The sequence below is a fragment of the Diplotaxodon limnothrissa genome, linkage group LG10 (genome assembly GCF_057381915.1).
Source record: "Diplotaxodon limnothrissa isolate DT_005_m linkage group LG10, D_limnothrissa_male_GT1.1, whole genome shotgun sequence".
NCBI lineage: Eukaryota > Metazoa > Chordata > Actinopteri > Cichliformes > Cichlidae > Diplotaxodon > Diplotaxodon limnothrissa.
Window position 1 is genome coordinate 24,987,384 of NC_140605.1, and position 16,871 is coordinate 25,004,254.

The 16,871-nt window shown below is 39.8% G+C and overlaps 3 protein-coding genes across 4 annotated transcripts in view; 2 read left to right on the forward strand and 1 right to left on the reverse strand.

Moving 5' to 3' along the window:
* irf1b (interferon regulatory factor 1b) overlaps positions 1 to 8,797 on the reverse strand; it is a 66,014-nt gene extending 57,217 nt beyond the window's left edge. Inside the window, exons 1-2 of the mRNA XM_085364651.1 lie at positions 8,737 to 8,797; positions 3,650 to 3,848 (exon numbers count right to left, since the gene is read on the reverse strand). Of these exons, the coding sequence (XP_085220777.1) occupies positions 3,650 to 3,681 (32 nt within the window). The 5' untranslated portion in view covers positions 3,682 to 3,848; positions 8,737 to 8,797. The remainder of the gene's footprint in view (positions 1 to 3,649; positions 3,849 to 8,736) is intronic.
* Positions 2,450 to 6,222, forward strand: LOC146624533 (uncharacterized). Its single transcript, XM_085364653.1, has 8 exons — positions 2,450 to 2,546; positions 2,891 to 2,994; positions 3,568 to 3,868; positions 3,953 to 4,087; positions 4,421 to 4,478; positions 4,567 to 4,622; positions 5,708 to 5,739; positions 5,866 to 6,222. The coding sequence occupies exons 1-8, from the start codon at positions 2,450 to 2,452 to the stop codon at positions 6,220 to 6,222; spliced, it is 1,140 nt and encodes a 379-aa protein (XP_085220779.1).
* fnip1 (folliculin interacting protein 1) overlaps positions 7,163 to 16,871 on the forward strand; it is a 39,355-nt gene continuing 29,646 nt past the window's right edge. For both annotated transcript variants that reach the window (XM_085364645.1, XM_085364647.1), the window contains exon 1: positions 7,163 to 7,342. In XM_085364645.1, coding sequence (XP_085220771.1) covers positions 7,251 to 7,342 — 92 coding nt within the window. In that variant the 5' untranslated portion in view covers positions 7,163 to 7,250. The remainder of the gene's footprint in view (positions 7,343 to 16,871) is intronic.

The window sequence follows — 16,871 nt, forward strand, 5'->3', positions numbered from 1 at the left end:
CAGCTGCCTTTCAAATCATCGCTGTCCACACTGTCCCATGTAAAGCATCTCATTGTCTGAGCCACACCCAAATTACACTTTGTGTCATGTATCCGCGCACTCATTCATTATGTCAGTTCAACATGGCTGCAGTCAGAGGTTTAGCATGCATGCTCCTTGTTTATGTAAGGGCCGGCGATCTGTAACGGTCATCGAGGTTCAGACTTCTTTCTCACTCATCTTTGCACAAAGAGAATGTCAGGTAAAAGAAAACAAAATATTTAATGCAACACCAGGCCTTGGGGCAATGCATGCAATTTGCCCTGTAATGCTGGGACCATTGGCATTTAACGAGAAAAAAGACAAGCATTTCTTTATGGTCATTAGGAGCCGGTTGTATCTAGCTGCTGACAGCCACAGCTGCAGGTACAGGGCTGTTTCACTTAGAAGAGCCAATGATGAATTCCGCTAGAACAAACATCAACTTTTAAACAAACGATACCATGTTTTTTAAAAAGGTTTACACGTAGAAGTAATGTATTCGCTTTTTAAGTTGATTACCGTCCCAAAGCATAAACAATGCGGATGTACATAAATGAAGACAGCTAGATGTAAGCATATTTATTGAATCAATGGTTTGAATGATTTTTTTTTCTCTCTTATTGCGTGTAGTGAGATGAACTGTACTTATTTATTTATCTATTCTGCTGTAAAAATGGAATAAGCACCATATCCTGTAATGATCAAGTGCAGCAATCGGGATGAGGGAGGTTGGGGATTAGGACAAGGGCAGTGAAATAAAAAATGTTCTGGAATGATTTTCAACTAGTGTCTTGGTCCTTTTTTAATGATGTTGAATGCAATTTTTTATGTCAGGATGGTAACATGAAAAAAGACTGAACTATCCTCCAGATTAGCAGTGATGAGAGGAACTCATAAAGGACAGTACCAACCACAGTATCAAAATACTCCATTACGTAAAGGAATAGGAGTATTTTAAGCTTAATGCACTTCACAAATCTATTTACACTCATATCAAAATATTATTTTATTTTCTAAAAGGTAAGTAATATTGTTTTTAGATGCAAGAAAGACTGTGTTCCTTTGGCCCTTTGTCACACAATCAATCTTAATATGTGATGAGAACGGCTCTTAAAGAACAGTTGAAAGGAAAGCTGGGAGAGAGCAGGGGGGAAATGCATCAACCCAATGAGCTAAACTAGCACCCGGAATAGTGGTCAAAATGGTTAAAATATCTTGCCAAAGTTCAAACTCAACATCACAATGAGGACGAAAGGTAATTTAAATGACTTTGAACACGGCATGGTTATTGGTGCCAGGTCTAAGAATGTCAGAAACTGTTCCCTTACTGGGGTTTTCCCACAGAACCGTCTCTAGGGCCTACAGAGACTGGCCTGAAAAACAGAAAATATCCTGCGAGCAGCAGTTATCTGGGAAAATGACTTGTTGATGCCAGAGGTCAGAAGAGAATGGTGAAATTGCTTTGAGCTGATAGAAAGGCAACAGCAACTCAAATAACCACTCACTACAACCAAGGTATGCAGAAGATCATCTCTGAATGTGCAACACACCAAACCTTGATCCAAATTGCTACAATAGCAGAGGACCACAACTGTTGTCACTCTTGTCAGCTAAGAACAGAAAACAGAGGCTAAGATTTGCACAGGCTCACCAAAACTTGAACAATAGTAGATGCATGTATGCATCCTGCCTCTGCTGGTGTAATATTAGGGACATTTTCTAAGCACATGTGAGCTCCTTAGTACCATAATTTAAATGCCACAGCATACAGCAGAATTGCTGACAATGTCTATCCCTTTATGACCAGTGTACCGGTCTTCTGGTGGCTCTTTGCAGCAACACGCTACAGTATGTCACAAACCTTTAATCACCTCATGTTTCTTACTGTACTCATATACTTTCCAGCACCTTGCTGAATTTATACCACCAAGAATTAAGGCAATTCTTAAGGCAAAAGAAGAAGCTTAGGGGGCTTTACCTAATGAAGTCTATCAATGCTATGTTAAGCTAGGCTGAGTTCTTTGTGTCCATTTCTGCAAACGAACTTTAAAACTGACCCAATTTTACTATGGCAGGGCAGTGATTTCACTTTTATCGCATCTGTCAAGGCATGGCAAGCATGAAGGTTGACATAAACGCTTACCAAATCTTTCCAGAGTTTCTAAATAGCATGCAAATGCGAATAAATCGCTTCAGTCGTGCGTTAAAAGTGGTGATTAGCAGCTGATCACATATTCTGCAGGTGTGCTTCGTTGCTAAGTAACGCACAGAATGGTCAGGGGACGATAAAGGCAGAACTTGAAGCATTAGATTAAAGACACTCTCTCCTAATTATATTTTTTACTAGTACCATTAGCTGAAGCAGTTTTATAGTGTAGCAGTTCACTGAATGGCAAGTGATTTGGTCTTTAAGTCAGTTTAATTGGAAATGGATCGATACAAGCGCCAGATTAGACTCCGTTGTGACAGTGGATTACCTATCAAACGAGATACACCCGTGAAACCAGCGCTGACCAGACGAGACCGTAAGAAAAACACTGTAATACACATTTTAACGCAGTCTACATTAAAACGTTAAACTTCAGGTGGCTTACTTGTTTATTTAAAAGTTAAAGTTTTAATCTTGGTCTGAGCCTAGTTCTCATTGTGAGGGCAAAAAGGTGTTGGGAAATATATTATGAACACCTTCATGTTTCTTATCTCAGGTTTTAACTGCTTTTCTAAATCTGTTAAATCTACTTAGTGTAAACCTAAGAGGAGATCTAATATATCTATTGATTGTACACTTTTTAAAAAAGTGTAAATAAAGGCAAAGCCATTTTCTGTTCTCATTAAATTGTTCTCTGCATCCATGCTTTCAAACTTTAAGAGCACAGGAAACTTCTATTCCGCAAGCATTATGAAGCTTTTCCAGAAGAACCTGAGAGGGAAGTCACGAATGACTCCACTGTCAAACCAAAGAGCCCAGTATCTGTAAGTGTGCCCAGATGTTTTGTATTCATGTAAGATTAACAGTCACTGATATCCAATATTTACTAGTTCACAATTATGGGTGACGAGAAGAAAATATGAAGGAATCTACGTGGAGAAAAAAAACAAGTGAATGTTGATGCTGAAGCCACAAAGAGTCCCCCAATAAACTGGCAAGAAGTTAAAGTGACATGTGCATTTTGTTCTATAGAACACATACATCAGATCATGTGAGAAAAGAGTGAAGAGCAATTATTCAGAAAATGAGGAAATTAGTGTTTGGTTGACGATTTATTTGTTGTAACAGCGCTTCTTGGCGATAAGTCTTATACTCTATTTCCCCTTAAAGGTGCATTGAGGAGCCGAGTATGTGGGTGAACAACCTGCCAAATTTCTCTGCCAGTGCCAGACGGATATATTGCCCTGAAGAATTATTACAACAAAAAAATCCACAACCAAAGACAAATTTGACTGAAGAGTTTAAGTATAAAAAAGCATTAGAATCAGATGCTATAACCTTCAGTCACCAGATTCGTTTTATTTCCTCCCCTTTCTATGCTTATTCTTTTCACACAGGCCAACACTGTACACCATAAATCTACTTTTAGCTTAAGCACTCCTGCATTTACTGAAACTACCAGACACAAAGCAACCTTACCTGCCATTCAGGTGACTGTAGTAGAGGCTCATGAAGGTGATGAAATGTCGGGTAAAGAAGACGAGCAAAGCTTGGCAGTGACGCCAGAAAGCTTCACATTATCTAGCATGGAGACTGCCACAACTTTCAGCTCTGGTGACACAGAGGATGAGGACTTTTTGGACTCTGCAACTTCTAACAATCTTCCCTCTCCAGAGATCTTCAGAAGAGAAAACAAGGGTGTGTCTGAGTGCATTTGTATGTGTACATTTTTGTATGTCCACAGCCACACTTGGTCTCTCACTTTTATTTTTGTCTTGATAGTGGAAACCTTCAATTTTTCCATTGAGGAAGACCTGCTGGATCTCCATCGTCACATAAAAAACTCCACTTTGTTGGATGTCAGCCATGCTGAGAGCATACACATGCATCATCCCCCTAACCTTTCTACCATCCTGGGTAATACTGGGAACAAATCTCAGGCACACTTTAATTTTCTCTCTTTTTTTCAGTTCAATAAATTCCACTTAATTGAACAAAGGTATTAAGAGTATAACTTTATTCATACTCAGTCATGTTTGGTACGTCTTTTTTTTGCAAGCTCCTTAGACTCCATCTGATAATTACATTTAAAATGTTTCTCTTTTAGAAGTAGCAAATGAACAAAAAAAGGAACAGTAACTTTGTTTTTATAGCATATTTTAATGTTCTTAGAAAAAATGCCAAGTATGCTTTAATTAAATGCAGTCTTATTTACATGCGTACCCAAACCATACCTGTGTGTCTGAAAAGGAGTAACTCTGTCTGCAGATGCCTCCACTATTCTTGTTGAAAAGACCTGTGAGATCAGGTAAGTCTTCTCAGTTGAATCTCAAAGCATTTAGTACTTGTGGCTCACGCAATTTAACTGCTTCATTCCTTATTATTTCTTTATCAAGCAACAACAGAGAAGCCGGATCTGCTGCTAAAGTACAAAATGACTCGTTGAAATCAGGTAAAGGCTCTCATTTCATAAGAAACATATCTTCCTTAAGTATTATTCAGAGCATGACTATTATTGCAAACTACGCTTGCCGACCACTTTATTAGGAACGCTTGTTCAATTCCTCACTAAAGCAAATGTATAATCAACCAATCACATAGCATCAACTATGTGCATTTAGGCACTAAGATATGATCATGAAGACCTGCCGAAGTTCAAACTGAGCATCAGAATGGAGAAGAAAGGTAACTTTGAAAGTAGCTTGGTTGTTGGTGCCAAACAGGCTGGTCTGAGTATTTTATAAATTGCTGATCTACTGGGATTTTTCTACTGGGTTTTACAGGAAATTGTCAAAAACAAAGAGGGAATATCGAGTGAGCAGCAGTTCTCTTGGAGAAAATGCTTTGATGCCAGAGGTCAGAGAAAAATGGCCTGACTGCTTTGAACTGATGGGAAGGCAACAGTAAACAAATATTTAGAGCATTGCAACCAAGAGGATCTCTGAATGCAGGGCTCACCAACACTGAGTAAGAGAAGACTGGAGCAATGTTGCCTGGTCTGATGAGCCTCGAGTTTTTCTGCACAGTATTCACAGGCTACAATCAGATTTTGGTGTTAACAAAATAAAAGCATGGATCGACCATGCCTTTTTAGCAGCAGTTCATGCTGCTGGTGGTGGGGGTGGTGTAATGGCATGGAGAATATTTTTCTGGCACATGTGGGCCCCTTAGTACCAAGTGAGTATCATTTAAATACCTGATTTCAGTCTGATAGAGCACCTATGGAATGTGGTGAAACAGGAAATCCACATTATTCATATGCAGCCAACAAATCTGCAGCAACTGTGTGATGCTATCATGTCAATATAGGCCAAATTCTTTGACGAATGTTTCCAGCACCTTATTGAAGTCAAGGAATTTGGGCAGTTCTGGAACCAAAAAGGCGCCCACAACTGTACTAGCAAGGTGTACCTAATGAAGTGCCTGGCAAGTGCATATATTTCATATGTATTTTAAAATCAACTCCACACACAGAAAAGAAATAGATATTGTATAATTATTACGACTACTTTTGTGGTTTCTGTCCTAAATTTGCAGACAAAACCTTTAAGAGGAAAACCCCACCAAGAGTAAGAAGTCATCTGCCCATTTATTTACATCTGTTTAAATTTGATATGATGTAGCTCATTTTTATTTTGTTAGAAACAAAAGTAAGAGGGATCACAGCCATGATCAAAATGACTTTTATTCCACAGCTCAGCTACAGAAGACCCATCTTGTGTAAGAAGAAGGTTTCATTCAAAAGTCCTGTAATTGCTGAGACCTTTGATGGAAAATGCATACCAGCCTCAAAGTTAATGACTCCCAGTCTCAACAAGCCATTGCAAATGTCCAGCCCACCTGAGGAGTTGAAGCCTGATGCAGAGATCAGCTCGGAAGAAGAAACATTAGCTCTGACCATGTTGCTAAAAAGGTCTGTCAAAACTAGTCATAAGAAACCCAAGCTCTTTGACTTTGCCACCGACAAGGAGAGAGATACTCTCTTTCAGGTCATGAGAGAAAGATGTGTGAAACTCAGAAGTGTTACTTTATTTCCTTTCACAGCTGTTTAGTGCACCGAACCATCTTTCCTGCCACATTTGAAGCTAGAATAAGAAAACAGAAAACTGTGGCTTTACCCCCTCATCTGGATTAGATTAGTCTAATTGTAGAAAGTCCTATATGAAAATGGTCTGTAACTACTTAAAAGAAGGAGAGAAGAATCTATGGAACAAACTTAAAATAACATTTAAGAACTAATTAAAGAGACATGCTAGACTGGCGTTTATGTTCATATGAAAAAAGTGTGATGTGAAATGACCACTAGATGGCACATATGTATTTACCTTTAAAAACCATTGTCTGTCTTGTCCATACAGTGAGCTTTTCCACCTTTAAATATGATATATGTGTGTCTATATATGTGTGTTTTTTGCTTGTTGTGCTTGTCCATATTTGCATTTATTCTCGTGACACGTGTTACTATAGACTTTCTAAATGAAGAATGATTTAAAAGCAAAGTTTAAATGTATAAGATATGTATTTTAAGTATACTCCATCTATATTTATGTATATTTGTCTTTGTCCTCAAAATCTGCATATGTATTTGATTTAGAAAGTGTCTAAAGCAAATAAAAATACATTAAAATGCCTCTTGTGGCGATCCCTCCGTTCTGTGTTTGATGCGTTTCTTACACTTAATTATTTTCTCAACTGTGTCTTTCAATAATATCTGAAGTGTGTGTGTGTGTGTGTGTGTGTGTGTGTGTGTGTGTCTCAAGCCGTTCAGCAGTCGCACTTAGATCATTTTTAGTGTGAATAAATTTCATGCTGTCACGATCCCCGACAAAACATCAACACAGCGAATCCACTCACCACGTGGTACTTATACCAAAAATATCAGCCAATCGGGTTATTTGTTGTAGCAGCATTGGCGCCTGGTGAGCCAATCAGAATAATGTAGTGGGTTACCAAGCTGTTCCTGTGACTAATGCGTGTCATATGACTGTGACACCCATGGAGACAGTTACAAGGAACAAGATTTGGTCGTGGATTTGAAAACGGAAAGAGACTTTCTGTACCGAATTCATTTTGGTACAAGATGCCTCCGACTCTCTTTCAGAAACTTTTTAACAAGAGAAATGCGTTTTCATCGCCGCCCCCGAGGTGTAGCAAAGAGGACCCAGCTTTCAGGTAGCTTATTGTGTGCGTGCGTGTCCGTTTGTGGTTTGTGTGTAGGGTTGTGCGTGTGTACGTTAATAATATTTATGGCTTTCGCTTTGACGTCTGAAAGGAATGACAGTGTATTTGGAGCAACGCTTATATTGAACTCGAGGCACTCTGCAGATGAGCGTTGTGTAGTTTGGCTGATTTGACATCGGTGTTGGAAAAGTGTAGAGTGACGTGAGAGACGTGTTGTGCCTTGTTGGTGCGGTTAGCTACATGCTAATGCTAGCTGTTGGACGTTAGCGAGGCTGCTGCACGCGCTGTCTTGGTGGGACTTGACTCAGCTTGTTAACCATCACTTTTTTGCTCATATAAGTAATTGTTTATGTCAGCTGATAAGTGAAAAACGCTTTATTGTCATCCCGAAGATAGTCAAATGGTGCTTGCAAGTTACAGTAGAAGTATCTCGCTTTCTCTTTGTCTCTCCCTTGCTCCCCCCTCCTCTTTCCCCTTTGTTTCTGTGGTAACAGCATTGTGGCAAGAAAAAACGCACGTGACAGTATTGTCGCGCTCTTTTGTAGCTTATCTTTGGCTGGATCCTGATAACTTGGAGCTAATTAGAAGTAGCATCCCTCGACTTTGCCTCTGTTACTGTACTCTCCACCAGACAACAGAGCAGGACACCGTGGGCTCTTAATGGAAGCACATGTGATCGCTTCATTCGGCCGCTGACGCATCCCATACCGTGCTGCTGTGTCGGTAGACTGTTGATGCACAGTGTTAATTTTACTGAAATAGCGCTACATGGCGTCTGAATATCACCTAACATTGCAGTGATGTTAAATAGACAAGTGGCTGGAGTTTACTTAGAACACCGATGCTTAGAACAAATGCAAGATGGCTTGTAGTGATTATAATATTTCCTGCACGCGTTGCTTGTGTTCCACATCCACTAAAGCAGATAATCATGTCATTTCCCATGTAGCTATAGAAAACATTTATCATTTCCAAACACCAGTGCTCTTTGATATTTACCCTATAAAGATCTGGTCATGTATTTTAAAAATTAAAGGCAAGTTAACGCAGTATTGCGGCGACATGTTGCCCAATACTGTCAGGCTTGCAACTGGGCGTCCTTAGCATATATAATGTTTCCAATCATAATCTTAAAACAAAGTTTTATTTATGTATGGAGTATAAAACCGATGTAAGCTGCATAAGAACTCTAAGGTTACATTCAGCCTGACATGGCAATGAATCATTGAGCTGAATGGGAGTTGATTTGCAGTCTCCCTGTGTATTTTCTCTCACACCCTCAGGGTCAGGTCTGCCACCATTGGAAAAACGTGCTCTAAAGCTTTAAATACACTGGCATTGCACAATGTTTCTCCCACCTTGTCACTCATGGGGAAGATATTTACCTGAAAGCGCATCTCCTTGTGGTGCTGCTTGCACTTTGGTCCATGCCTGAGCCAGAGCACGTTCCACTGTCATAAAGGTGCCCTGCACCCAGTGATATAAATGCAATCTGTGTGTGTGTGCGTGGAGGGGCGGGGGCTGACTGGCATCAATCCCAGAGCAAACAGGCAGGCAGCAGGCTTTTCTGTTAGCTCAGTGGTCAGCTGTGCTCTTCATACCTCTGGCATAAGCTTCCCATTCATCAAGCATGAAATGCTCTAGAGAGGACAGAACTGTGTGGAGACATGGTTGGAGAGGGACACTTGTGTGGTAGCAAGAATAGGCTAAGATGCAGCATTAGGAGTTTCTGCATAAAAGAAAAATGGTTAAAAGGAATTTAAAAAACACTGAGTTGAGGGTCTAAGGGAGGAGAATCTAATGGGACAGGGTGGAACAAATAAGTTGGAGGATGAAGTGGTTAGCAACTGAGCATGCAAACTTAAAAGATGGACAGAACAGAGAATATAACGTGACTGCAGTCTACTGGCAGAGGTGGCCTGCAGAAATGATGACGTTAACAGTATTCTGAAGTAGAGCAGGGCGATATGACCAAAAAATTTATCACGATATACATTTGAAAATTTGCGATAACGATATAACTGACGATATAATTGACACTAGACAAAATACTTTACAACTCCTCAACTTTATTAGTGCAAAAACCCCCCAAAACATCAACGTATTTTCACTTAAACAGGCAGCTTTTTTAAGTGCATTAAAGTTATATAAAAAATTAACAGTGCAAATGCAAATTCCTTGCTGACAGTTTAACCAAAAGGCATTTCCAGTGGAAATTGGCCGACATATCCTCAGCATAACCATGTTTAATATCCACAAAACTTAAAAAGAGGTTATACACACACAATACGTAATATTATGTTGAAGCACAGTACGTATCACTCCGCGAGGCGCCTGCCTACGATAGCCGTAATGCTCCGACAATCCATCGAGCAGTGCGGCTTTGTAGCTTAGCAAAGTCGTACTGAAACATTTGACAGATTTTCGAGTGCCATGTACCACATAAAATCGTTTCGAGGTCAGTAAACACAACCAGAATTCATACATACACACGGGATTATAATCTGTCGATTTTCAGAAAAATCAAAGGATTGATTTTAAGTGTGCCGTATTTTCCAAATAACACGGTAATAACGACGGCCCGCTAGCATGCTCTTACCAAAAATAGTGCTTTGTTGTGTATCTGACGGATGAAAGCCAAACCAGTTCCACACCACTGAAGTTGGAGCATTTTTACAAACCTGGTTCATCTGTTTCATTCAACGATCCCCTTTCGCTCTTCTCATTCTGTGTCGCCGCCATGTGCGTATGTAAACAAACGCACTGCGCATGCGCGTTTTACCCTTATTCTATCGCGATATTTCATTTTCGTATCGTTGCCCAACATTACACCGGTATTACTGTGAACAGTATGATATGGCCCAGCCCTATTCTGAAGTATTTTTTTAAAAAGCACTGTGTGAGAATTATACCATGAATAAATTTGGCTGGGTAGGATGCTGCAGTCAATTTCAGTCAAGACGTTAAAAGAAAATGACCTTAAAAACCTCTGACAGGTTGGGGGGGGGAATAAGCAAGCCCAATGTGACACCAGAAATAGCTTTTTTTAGTTTGTACATCAGGCTTATTATTGGCATTTTCCAGTCTATATTTTTTAATATCCAAAAGAGATGAAGTCTTTCCTGTTTTGCAAACCTCTGGCCTGCATACTGCATCACCGACACCATGCACTGCCACACCACTCCACTGTGCCCTCCAGAATACCATAGAGGGCAGTAGTTTGGCTGACCCTGAGAGGAAAGCCTAAAAAGACTCCTGTTTCCCTGGCTGCGGCACCTGACTGGGGACGGCATACTGTACATTACACCAAAAGCCTTTGGCTCATCCTGTAGCCAGTCTGAGACCTGATCATTAGCCAGTAGCTTTGTCCTCCCACTCACACCCAAACTGCTTGTCCTGGCAGCCTGCTGAGGAAACTTCCTACATGACCTGCACTAACAGACAATATACGAGTAAGAGAGTAAAAGCAGATTTACTCAAGTTTGACGTTTTCTGTTTAATATATAGATTCGTGGAATTAAACTTTTTCTATGGTAAACTAGGACTCACCTGTTTCCTTTTCAAGTTGATATAAAATGGTCACAAGTCTAGAAAATATAATAAAACTTTGGTGAATTTAAAATAAATTAAATTAGTACAGTGTATTCATGTAGATTTAGTAAATCATGTTTGACAAGCTTATTCATTACAGCCTGTGAAAATGCATGACGTTGCATTTGCTGGAGTACTACTTTTTTTTTTTTTGTTTCTCACACCGTGGAATTTATCTTTAAAAATGTTTTATTTATAGTTTGGGAGAAGTCGTGTCTCAGGTTCCTGATTGGCAAGGCGTCCTTCCTCCATTGCGTACTTTCATAACTCGGTGTGTCATGTGAGGCTTTCATCAATCTCAGGCTGTCATGTTTGTTGAGTGATCACATGGTTACCAAAGTTGCTGGCAAAAAAAACCTAAGCATCTTTGCAAGTGTAAACTGACATGGATTACTGTGAATGTTATAGCTTTATTTTGCAGGGCTGCTTTCTTCCCTCGGTGCATGCTTGTGTGAATGCTGCAAGCGTGCCAAGGTTCTGTAAAGACAACGGCTGTCATCGGGTTCCTATCGGGGCTATTTCAAGTGGCCACACTCAGGCTTCTCAGAACTGCAGGGTCATAGTAAGGATATAATTTGATGTTAAAGTTGCAGGGGCATCACACACTTTACAGCGGTGCGCAAACGCGTTTGTATTCGTCACAAACTTTTCAGAATGTGCCCTTTAGCTTGATATTAAATTTCTATTACGCTCTGTGAGCCAAAGGGTCAGTGTCTATTCTACTATTTAAGCACAGTGTAATTATGTCTACATGTGCTACCAGAATGAAAATTATAGCGCCAGAGGTTGTATCAAAATGTTTTTGGCAGTGAAATAGCTGTTCTACATTACCTTTAGTATCCTAGCAGGTTCAGCCGTGAAATCTAAGCAGGGCTATTAAAGATGTACTGGAGGCAAAGGTAGAGAGGCAAGTTTCAGATGGAAGGAATATGCAGAGGGCGGGTAGTGGAAATATTAGACAAAGGATGATCAAGATGGAGGGGCCCAGCAGGTTGAAAAGAAGAAGACCACAGAGGAGCCTTGTGGATACATATATTAAAGGGGGACATTCAGATGGTTGGTGTGACAGAAGAGGATGCAACGGAGAGGGTGAGATGGAGGCAGATGATCCATGGTAACCCACGGATCGAAGAGAAGAAACATAATTTACCAGTTAGAATGTGATAACTCAAACCACAGGTTGAATTAGGAGTTTTAATTGGCCTTTGTGTGTCCAGAACATGCGACCTCCCTGCAAACACTGTATGGATCAATCAGCTGTCTGCCATGTGAAGCTCATACTCAGTTTAAGGACCTAAAGGAGTGTCCATACTGAAAGCAGTTCTTGTCGGCTGTAGTTTATAGTTAACAGCTTGTCTCTAATGGACATTCAAGGCTCCACATGCTTAGGTAACCCTCTAATGTCTTTGGTTCTCTGTCGTATGTCAATCAACACTATCCTTTGTTGTCATTGGTAATCGCCTCGCTGGTACCCCTAGCCTCAAAGTTTTATATAATGCTTGCTCAAATTGCGTCACCAGTAGTTGTTTTGTCTGTGGTTGCTTGAAGATAAGGCTTTTATGGTTTCTGGTTACCAAGTCACTGACATTTCCAAATGAATGCTAGGATGATGACTTTACATTTAGCTAGGCCTGCTTATCCTGTGGCGTATACGCATTAAGGAACTCCCTATGTTATTTGCATGGTACAGTGATGAGAGGAGTTATTAGTTTATTTTCTATGACTGATTTGTTGTTTGACATTTCTACTGTATAGCAAGTTTGCATGTGACCTTACCAATACATTACAGATGTACCTGAGAAGATCAGAGAAAATTACATTTGCTTTTTTTTTTTTTACACTGGATACTTGGGGCTGATGCAGAGACACATTTTTGGGTATTGAAATTCTTTTTTATTTGGATCATCATCATCATCATTTATTTATTTATATAGCACTTTAAAAACACACCTGGTAGACCAAAGTGCTGTACAATACTAATATGCACATAGTAATAGACATAGCAATAAAGTTAAAAAACAATAAAAAAAATAAAAATAAAAATGTCAGTTACCCACAGAGTTAAAAGCCAGGGAATAAAAATAGGTTTTTAATAAAGACTTAAAAACTGGCACTGATGCAGCCTGTCTAATATGGAGAGGAAGGTTATTCCAAAGCATTGGCGCGGCAACAGAGAACGCTCGGTCTCCTCTAAGTTTCAGCCGTGACTTTGGGACCGAAAGCAGCAACTGCTCAGCTGACCGAAGGGAACGAGTGGGGACGTGGGGCTTCAACAAATCAGACAAATAAACAGGTGCCAGACCATTTAGAGATTTAAAAGCCAATAAAAGGACTTTAAAACGGATCCTGAATTCAATTGGAAGCCAGTGTAAAGAGGCCAAAATCGGAGTGATGTGATCAAATTTTCTTCTACCAGTTAAAAATCGTGCCGCAGCATTTTGCACTAATTGCAAGCGTGACAAAGTGCCCTGCCCAACCCCTGTTAAAAGAGAATTACAATAATCTAAACGTGAGGTAATAAAGGCATGAATAACGCTTTCCAAGTCACGCTTGGAAAGAAAGGGCTTAACCTTTGATAAACGTCTGAGGTGATAAAATGCTGATTTTACCACCCCGTTTACATGGTCATCAAAGGTGAGTGCAGAATCAATTTTAACTCCGAGATTTGTGATCGAACTCTTTAGTTGGGAAGTCAAAGCTGCAAGATCAACATCCAGAGTATGAGAAGAACGATTTGGGCCAAATAAAATTGCTTCTGTCTTCCGATCATTAAAATTTAAAAAGTTGTTTGCCATCCATGCTTTGACATCAGTAAGGCAGTCAAGCAGAGGTCCAGTTGGGAGACTATCAGAATGACTAAGAGGTAAGTAGAGCTGTCAGTCATCTGCGTATAGATGGAATGGCACTTTATGCTTTCGGAAAATCGCGCCAAGGGGCAAGAGGTACAATGAAAACAATAACGGCCCAAGAATAGATCCCTGTGGAACACCCCAAAGCAGAGGGGCCACAGAGGATGAAGCCGACCCCAACTTAACACAAAATGTCCTATTTAAAAGATAGGACTTTAACCACATGGATAAACATTTTTTTTTTTTTGTAATTTATCCTAAATGTATATTTAACTCATTCACTGCCATTGACGTCTATAGCCGTCAGAAAATTCATATTAACTAATTAGCCTACATTCAATCTCTAAATGAGAAGAGTGTTGAAAGGAAGAAATGACAGAAAGCATGGTGAGGGAGGTGTTTTGATGCAGTGAAATGATATTTGCTTTTTGAGGCGAAACTGAATCTCTCGATCATATGATCTTTTTTTTGCTTATTAGAATTTGATTTACATGTGCAGCACTGACCGTTTACCCCGATTTCTACGTGACTTCCACCAGTACTCTTCAGCTTGATGTTCCGTTCATGTGATTATTTGTGAGAAATAGTCATACACTCGATACTCCCAACTCAGCTGTCACTCATTTTCTGTCATGTGTTGCTGATTCAGAAGTTGTCACACAGAGTTAATCCAGAGTGTACACAACCTCACTGGGTAAAGATAAATGCAGAGGATGTGTATAGTAAGAAAAGTTAGAAGTAAATAAATAAATTAAAAAAAAAAAAAAAGTGTTCCCACTGGCTAAACCTTCCACATAAAACACGAGTGTTGTCAGAGAATACACTTAGACTGGGCTACTTTTTGCTTTACTTGTGACCTTTTATTCAGATATGGTGTTTACAGCTAATTGATTATCTATTATATCTGCCTACTTTAATCAGCTAGTCTCTGTGTGTCTATATTGTAGGTGTGAACCGTCATCTCAGGGTGTTCCAGAAATGCTCTCAGTATCATGTGACTGCTGGAATGCAGAAGTCCTCAATGCTACATAATCAGCACAGAAACTAGCTGATATGCAGGTAGTCAGGTGTTTTCAGAGCGTGTGTGACAATATGTTCACTGTATTGTAATGGTAGTTCCCCTCCCCTCATAAAAAAAAAACTTGGACCCTCAGATTATTTTCAGTAGATTAATTATTTAATAATGAATAAACAACTTGTTTACCTTAATCAGTTGATTAATGAACATTTTTCCCATGGAGGTTTCTGTTGGCTTTCTCCAGCAGCAGAGGAGTGTTGTTTCTGTTGTTTGTTAATTTTCAGACTGTATACCATTTCACAGATACACCAATTCCTGCAGGGAAGGTTTCAAATTTGACATCTAGGCAGAAGTATCTTCTACTTCTTGGGAAGTATTAGCACTTGTCTGAGTTTCTGAGAACATATGTATACAATATGAGCTGATGAAAGCTTAGATATGTCTGAAAGATTAGATGTGTTAACTGCGTTTCAGGGTCACATAGTGATTTATGTATTTATAGTTGTTTGTATTGCCTATGTGCCATGCTGGAAAGTAGCACTATGGCACAGAATGACCTATAGCTCACAACTAGCGGTGCAGCTGGTACTCATACATGTTTTACATTGGGGGTTTGTGAAGGTGCATGAGCTGTGTTAGGAGCTATATACAGCTTTCCTATGCTGTCAGTACATGCATATTGATACATGACTTCAGTAGTACTCCTGTGTAATGATCTCTAAAGTCATCACTGAGCAGGCTTCCCACATGGAAAGCTCTCTCTACTTTATCTAGATTCTTCTTGGTGTGGTTTGCTTGCTATTACACACAACCTTAGGGTCAGCGGTTTCAGTCTTTACGCCTGACTTTGGTCATATGTTGCCGCTTTACTTCCCTGTTTCTGTTCAATATTTGCCAAAATGCACTTTGTGCTCTAAAATTTCAAGCAGGGATTTTCAGCAAATAGTGTGCAGTATGTTCAGTGTAGCTGCCTTTTCAAGACAGTTAAGCACCTGTTGATTTTAACATGCTATGACACCATCCAATATTACCCAGTGCTGTAGCCTCCACAGACGGCCCTCTGATGGGAAGCTGTAAAAAAAAAGAAAAGAAAAAAAAAGTGAGGTGGAAGCAGATGAAAGCTGAATGAACAAGAGCAGTCGTGCCTTACGTTCATGTAGAAAATTAATGGTTGTGTGTCCGCAGTCTTCGAGTAAACCTATAACCACACAGAACCAGTGTGTAACCACATTAAGGAAGGAAGGCTGCCTCTGCTAACATTAGCTACACTGAACAATCGTGTGTGTGTGTGTGTGTGTGTGTATGATGTCATGTTATGCTACACATTTCAGCTTGTAATTTAATGTTAATTTTGAGTTCACATGCCATATTTGTAAGTTCTACCTGGGCTATCAGATTGTGATCGATTTTAAGTTTCCTGAGCATTTTCTTACTTTTAGATGAGTTTTTAAATGACAAGTAAATTAGTCATCAGGATTCAAGCACATGCAGTGAAATTCCAACTAACTTGAACTTGGGCTTTCAGTTAAATGGCAAAATGCTGTATGATGGGGAAGTTTTTTTTTATTTGTTTTGTTTTTCATTGTAGGAATTGTCCAGTTTTATGACACTGTTGACCCTCTTGTGGTTGCTGGCTGCAGAAATGTCTTTTTAAAACACAAGCTGCTGCACCTATCGGAACCCTCTGTCACACACAGCCGGAAGAACGTCACACAGCTTAGGCAGAGGGGATGTTTATGTAACTGTCTCTCTGTCTCGAACACACACACACACACACACACACATTCTAGTGGCATGAGAGAGTGAGAAAGCTAGGGCTCTTCGAGGTCAGTATAGGCTGATGCTTGATTCAGTACAGTCTAGGTAACAAGGCTGCCACGTTTTGACCTTTATCACTTTACACCTTCCACGGAACAGCCGTGGAAGGTTTTGCGTCAGCGTTGCAGTTATATCAAGTTAATATGAGTGGAGAATATGTGACAAGGAATGTAGTTTAGTATTTAAGAATGGGACGGTGACCATTTTTAGGTTGTGAGCAGCCTAAATAAACTGGTCCATTTCT

Bases quoted from the DNA above. Each gene is read 5' to 3' on its own strand.
- LOC146624533 (XM_085364653.1), top strand. From the start codon at position 2,450: ATGGATCGATACAAGCGCCAGATTAGACTCCGTTGTGACAGTGGATTA. The intron at 2,547-2,890 runs GTAAGAAAAACA...TCAAACTTTAAG, and splicing joins AGCGCTGACCAGACGAGACC to AGCACAGGAAACTTCTATTC. The intron at 3,869-3,952 runs GTGTGTCTGAGT...TTGTCTTGATAG, and splicing joins CTTCAGAAGAGAAAACAAGG to TGGAAACCTTCAATTTTTCC.